Raw genomic sequence first — 6268 nt, 5'->3', positions numbered from 1 at the left:
TTGCCCCCCCCCCTCTTTCTTCCCTTAACCCCCCCCCCCGGTTGCCTGGTTACAGGGCGGCCATTTTGAGGGGCCTTTCCCAGTCTGCTGAATCGGGTGGCCATTTTGAAGCCGTGAGTCAGGGTGGCTCCCTCCTTTGGTATTCCCTGATACCCATTGGCTATCCGGCCACAGTGCCTTTTGGCTGGCTGGGTGCGTTAGGACACTTTATAAGACTGTTGCTTGGGGCACAGGGCTGGCCATGCCTCCTAAGAAAGGTAGTGGCCCTTCTAAGGGTAAACAGCGAGCTAAACGTCCGCCCCCTAAACGGCCCCCTCCTGTTATTTCTTCATCTGAGGATGAGGCCGATGTTTTGGGGCAGGAGGACATCCTGCGTCGGCTGCAGGCCCTTGAGTCGGCCAAGGGGGTGCCTGCTCCTTCGGGGGACGGTGGAGGTAGGAAGAGGTCTAGGCGCCTGGCCTCCAGGGATGCGGTGAACAGAGAAATTCTTATGCGTTTATCTGTTTTGGAAGGTTCAGCGACAGGTGCGGCTGGCTCTGCTCAGATGTCTTCGACTCAGGAAGTTGGTGCAGCGGCTGACGAAGCTGATCAGGGAGCTGAAGTGGTTGCGGCACCCGTGGCCTTGGCGGTGGAGCCTGAAGAGGACCTTGGTAAGGCTGCACCTACACAAACAGGATTCCCCTGGCCTTGGGGGTCCTGTGGTCAAGGGCCTCTTGGTGGAGCTCAGGGTGCTAGCTCGGGGGTTCCCCCCCAGTTCTCCCCAGCTTGGCCTCCTCTAGCGCAGCCACATTGGTCAGGTCAGGGTTTTGGAGCTGCTTCGCTGCCCTCATCTGTACCTTCGGCAAACCTGGCAGGTGGGCAGCCTTTTGGCTGGCCTGGGATGATGGCTGGTCCGTGGGGGTATTACCCGTTTCCAGCTTTGGCGTACGGCAATGTTCCTTTTAGTGCCCTGCCATTTGGCGATGTAGCCCTTCCCCTGGGTGATCACCTGACACAAGCGACACGTGATAAGATATTGAAAGGGGACTATGTGGACGTCTTTTCCCTTCTCTTCAGAGAGCTGGAGAAGAAGGACAAAGACGATTTGGATGACCGTGACAAAGAAAGGCTAAAGCGTAGGAAGGTCGATAGAACCTGGGGCAATTGGCTCCCTGGGTTCTTGATTTATGCGGGGGTGTTAGCGAGGGCACAGCCACATAAGGCGGCTCCTTTGTTCCAGTATTTAGATATTATTTACAAAGGATATACGGGCTTCCTTGGAGGGGCATGGATGCAATACGACGAGGAATTCCGTATGCGTGCTGCCATGAATCCGGCCCTTCCCTGGGATCGCATTCATCAGCAATTGTGGCTTTCGGTGATGTCCCCTGCGAGGCCTAGTGTGGGTGACCGGTCAGACAGCGGTCATATTGTTCAGCGCTCTTCCTCAACCCCCAGCACCCGCGCTAACGCGGGGCAGCAGGTTCAACCCCGGCTGCTGTGCTGGGAGTTCGCCTTTAAAGGAGGCTGCAGCCGTAAACCCTGTAGGTTTAGGCACGAGTGCCCGTCCTGTTCAGGCCCCCACTCCTACACGGCCTGTCCCAAGTCCCGACAGGGCTCTGGAGGTAGGAAGTTCGGTGGATCAGGCGGTGGTAGCCAGCAGTCTGCTGGTAAAGGGCCCCAGTCCAATAAGACTGAGGGTCCTTGAGGGACTGTTACGGGCTTATCCCAAGGCTCGTGAGGCCCGGTATCTGTTGCAGGGGTTTACTTATGGTTTTCGGATCCCAGTTGTTGGTCCTCGTTCCTCTTTTCATTCGGATAATTTGCGTTCAGTGTTAGGTAAGGAAGACATTGTTAGAGCTAAGATTCAGAAGGAGTGTGCGGAAGGGAGAGTTTTGGGCCCTTTCGATTCTCCACCAGTTCCTAGGTTGAGGGTTTCCCCGTTAGGGGTAGTTCCCAAGAAAGCGGCAGGGGAATTTCGTTTAATTCATCACCTGTCGTTCCCTAAGGGTAAGTCAGTCAACGATGCGATCCCAGAGCATCTTTGTTCTGTCAAATATACTTCGTTTGATCAGGCGGTTAAGATGGTACGCAAGTGTGGGGTGGGGGCGGAGCTCGCTAAATGCGATATTAAGTCTGCCTTTAGACTGCTCCCAGTGCACCCAGAGGACTTTGAGCTCCTCGGGTTTGCTTTTGACGGAAAGTTTTTCATGGATCGCGCCTTACCGATGGGGTGCTCCATCTCTTGTGCTGCCTTTGAGACTTTCAGCTCCTTTCTTGAATGGGAGGTACGGCGCCGGGCGCATTGTCGCGACACGGCGCACTATTTAGATGATTTTTTGTTTTGTGGGCCGGTGGGGTCTGGACGGTGCGCCCACCTGCTGGACACCTTCATTAATATGGCTGAGGAGCTGGGGGTGCCATTGGCACATGAGAAGACGGAGGGGCCTTCGCAGGTTCTCACATTTCTGGGAATAGAAATTGATACGGTTAGACAGTGTTTCAGGCTTCCCTTGGTAAAGGTTCAGGACCTTAGGGCCAGGCTTCAGGAGTTTAGGGGAAAGCGTAAGGTCACGCTCCTTGAGCTCCAGCAAGTAGTGGGGCATTTGAATTTTGCCTGTAAGGCGGTCGCCCCGGGCAGGCCCTTTTTAAGGCGACTTTGCGATGCAATGTCGCCCTTGAAGGCCCCTCACCATCGCTTGAGGCTTAGTACGGGCATTCAGGAGGACTTGCAGGTTTGGTCGGACTTCCTAGCCAGCTTTAACGGGGTTACGTTCTGGCGGGACGATTTATTACTTGAAGCGGAGCTTCAGGTTATGTCCGACGCCTCCGGTTCTTTGGGTTTTGGGATCTATTTTAGGAAACATTGGTGTGTGGGTCAGTGGCCTAGTGAGTGGCATAGGTGGGGTCTTGTCAGGGACCTTACGTTCTTGGAATTTTTTCCAATTCTGGTAGCCGTGTTTTTGTGGGGACGTGAGTTTTCCAACCAGACTGTGCATTTCTGGTGTGATAACCAGGCTGTGGTACAAGTGGTTAATTCATTGACCTCTAGGTCCCCTAGGGTTATGAAGCTCGTTCGAGCCTTCACCCTTCTTTGCCTCCATTGGAACATATTGTTTAAGGCCAGACATGTTCCAGGGGTGGATAATGAGGTGGCGGACGCATTGTCTCGCCTACAGATGGATCGTTTCAGGCGGCTTGCCCCGGAGGCGGACCCCCATCCAGTGCAGATGCCGCAGGAACTTTGGCTGCTTGGGAGTCCGAGGCATTCAGGGCCATCTGGCTTGCAGTGGCCCCGAGCACCAGGAGAGCCTACAACAGAGCGGTAGGACAGTTTACAGGGTTCAGAGACAGGCTTAGCTTGCAGCAGCGCTGGCCTATCCCGGTTTCGCACTTGATGCGCTTTTGTGTGCATCAGAAGTTGCGGGGTCTTGCGGTTAAGTCGATTCGGGGTCAGCTTGCAGCGTTGGCGTATGTAAGCAAGGCACGGGGGTTCCCTGAGGCCACGGGGGACTTCCGTGTGCGGAAGATGTTGGAAGGTTGGTCCAGGGAAGCAGGGGCTCGAGTTGACACCAGGGAGCCTATTTCTCCCTCGGTGCTCAAGGGGCTTTTTGCGGTATGGGCCGAGGTTTGCAGTTCTGGGTATGAGACGCGGCTGTTTCACGCGGCGGCATTGACCGCGTTCTTTGGGGCATTTCGCATTAGTGAATTAGTGGCTCGGTCCAGTTTGGACCGGTCTGACCGTGCTCTTTTGGTTAGTGATTTACAGTGGGACGGGGATGCAGTCATTATTAAGTTACGTCAATCCAAGACGGATCAGTGGCGTAAAGGGGTTGTTATTCGGCTGGGGCCTTGCGCAGATGGAGAGTTGTGCCCGGTGAGGGCTCTCCGGCGCTTCCTTCGGGTGCGGGGCAAGGAACAAGGGCTTTTGTTCAGGCACGGCGATGGTCGGCCTTTAACGCGCTATCAGTTCTGGGCAGTTACCCAGAGAGCCCTTGATCGGCTGGGTTTGAAGGGAGTTAAATTCGCGACACATTCTTTCAGGATTGGGGCGGCTTCCACGGCGGCCGCAATGGGTTACTCGGCTGTAGCCATCCAAAGAGTTGGCAGGTGGCGTTCGTCAGCGTATCGGGCTTATGTTAGGCCCTTGTCTAAATTTTAAGCCATTACTAATTGAATTTTCTTTAGGTGCTGTGTCCTGCCGAGAGAAGCAAAGAATTCTGATCTGCGGGCACAGTATGGTTTTCTGGGCGGCCCACCAAGCACGGAGGACGAGGATTGGGTCGCAGTTGGGTCTGAGTGACTGGGCCCGGGTTGAGTGGCAGGGCCGTCGGGGCCTTCGGTGGCCCGGCCTGCTGCCTTTGTTATTTGGCCGGAGGAGTGGCCTCCCGCCCCACGTGTTAGTCATTCACCTAGGTGGGAATGATCTGGGGCTCATGCAAGGCAGGGCATTGTCCTTGCAAGTTAAACAGGACCTGCAGTTCATTCTTCGGCGGTGGCCTGGTGTTCTCATTATTTGGTCCGCCATGTTGCCTCGGCGGGTTTGGCGGGAGGCCTTGCACCGTCCGGCTATTGAAAGGGCTCGAATGAAGGCCAATAGGGCTATTCAAAAGGCTTTGGGTGAAGGGTTGGGTATTTACTTACCTCACCCTCGGATCAGGGCCACTTTTGCCGACCTCTACCGAGGTGACGGGGTACACCTTTCGGCGTCCGGCAACGAGGTGTTTTTAGATGACTTGCGGCAGGGGCTTCGGCTGGCCTTAAGCCATCTCTGGGGCGCCAGGGCCTAAGCAGAGGCTTGGCCTGGCGTTGGCAGGATAGAATTGGGAAATAGGGAGCGGGCCGGTGAGCACCCTTGGCGCTTCTCCATTTTGGGGAAGAGGGGTCTGCCTGAAGCGGATGGTACTGCTTGTGACGGCTGCCATGCTGCATGGGCAGACTGCCTTGGGGAACCCTGTGTGCAAGTCCTACCTCACTGCTGTACGGCTGAGGTGTGGGAGCTTGATTGGGGGAACCAAATTTGCCTGGCTGTCCAGGTAGCTGCCATCCGGTGGATGGCTTAAGCCTGGGGCTTCGGGGCTCGCCCAGACAGGTCGAGGCGGAGGTCCAAGGTGCGACCACGTGGCTCGTCCTGTACCGCTAGTTTGCCCTTGCCGCAGTTTGATAGTTATGGTTATAAATATTGTTATCTTAATAAAAGTGGCCCTTAGTACCAAACAGTGACGTCTGTCTCTTCATTCCGACTGGGGTGGCAAAGCGACCCTTTCTGCCGCCAGCCTGGCTGTGGGGCGGGGGGTCGTCATTTGCCTCCTCGGAAGGAGGAAGAGAAGGCGCGCTTTCCCCGGACATACGGGGATTGCGCGGGGGCGGAGCTTGCTAGCCGTTAGGCTTCTCCGCTCCCCCGCCGGCGTCAGTCGCCCGGGAAAGAGCTCGGCCCACCCTCCTCTCCCTGTATCGGTGCAGGATTAGCCGGTTGCTGTAGTCAGAGCCAGGTAGGAATTTTTTCCTCCGGTCACCTAATTGGCCCGGGTCCGGAGGTTTTTCGCCTACCTTGTACCGATATTGTGGTTGAGGTGATTGGCACGGTGGCGCTGTTTAGATAAATCATTTTGGCAGGATAGAATTGGGAAATAGGGAGCGGGCCGGTGAGCACCCTTGGCGCTTCTCCATTTTGGGGAAGAGGGGTCTGCCTGAAGCGGATGGTACTGCTTGTGACGGCTGCCATGCTGCATGGGCAGACTGCCTTGGGGAACCCTGTGTGCAAGTCCTACCTCACTGCTGTACGGCTGAGGTGTGGGAGCTTGATTGGGGGAACCAAATTTGCCTGGCTGTCCAGGTAGCTGCCATCCGGTGGATGGCTTAAGCCTGGGGCTTCGGGGCTCGCCCAGACAGGTCGAGGCGGAGGTCCAAGGTGCGACCACGTGGCTCGTCCTGTACCGCTAGTTTGCCCTTGCCGCAGTTTGATAGTTATGGTTATAAATATTGTTATCTTAATAAAAGTGGCCCTTAGTACCAAACAGTGACGTCTGTCTCTTCATTCCGACTGGGGTGGCAAAGAGATATGTTGAAGTGGAATAAACTGAATTTGTCACTGTTGGGGCATATTTCAGTCATTAAAATGAATGTGATACCTAGAGTGATGTTCTTGTTGCAAACTATCCCAATTGTAAAAGACAGAAAACATTTTGATAAATGGCAAAGGAAAATATCAGAATTTGTGTGGGCGGGGAAAAAGCCGAGAGTCAAGATGAAGGTGTTGTGTGATGCAAAAGAAAGGGGTGGGTTGCAA

The 6268-nt window shown here is 55.2% G+C and overlaps 1 protein-coding gene across 2 annotated transcripts; it reads left to right on the top strand.

Annotated features, from left to right (window-relative positions):
- Positions 1 to 516: 516 nt before the first annotated feature.
- On the top strand, positions 517 to 5221 carry LOC129326631 (uncharacterized). Of its 2 annotated transcripts, XM_054974896.1 has the most exons (3): positions 517 to 650; positions 3159 to 3304; positions 4168 to 5221. In XM_054974896.1, exons 1-3 carry the CDS (start codon positions 545 to 547, stop codon positions 4201 to 4203), a joined length of 288 nt encoding a protein of 95 aa, XP_054830871.1. In that variant the 5' UTR covers positions 517 to 544; the 3' UTR covers positions 4204 to 5221. The 2 variants fall into 2 exon arrangements, with proteins under 2 accessions (XP_054830871.1, XP_054830870.1); XM_054974895.1 differs by lacking the exon at positions 3159 to 3304.
- Positions 5222 to 6268: the final 1047 nt, after the last annotated feature.

This window comes from Eublepharis macularius, chromosome 3, assembly GCF_028583425.1.
Source record: "Eublepharis macularius isolate TG4126 chromosome 3, MPM_Emac_v1.0, whole genome shotgun sequence".
NCBI classification, from domain to species: domain Eukaryota; kingdom Metazoa; phylum Chordata; class Lepidosauria; order Squamata; family Eublepharidae; genus Eublepharis; species Eublepharis macularius.
The sequence above is the reverse complement of the archived record's forward strand: the minus strand, read 5'-3'. Positions and strand labels throughout refer to the sequence as shown.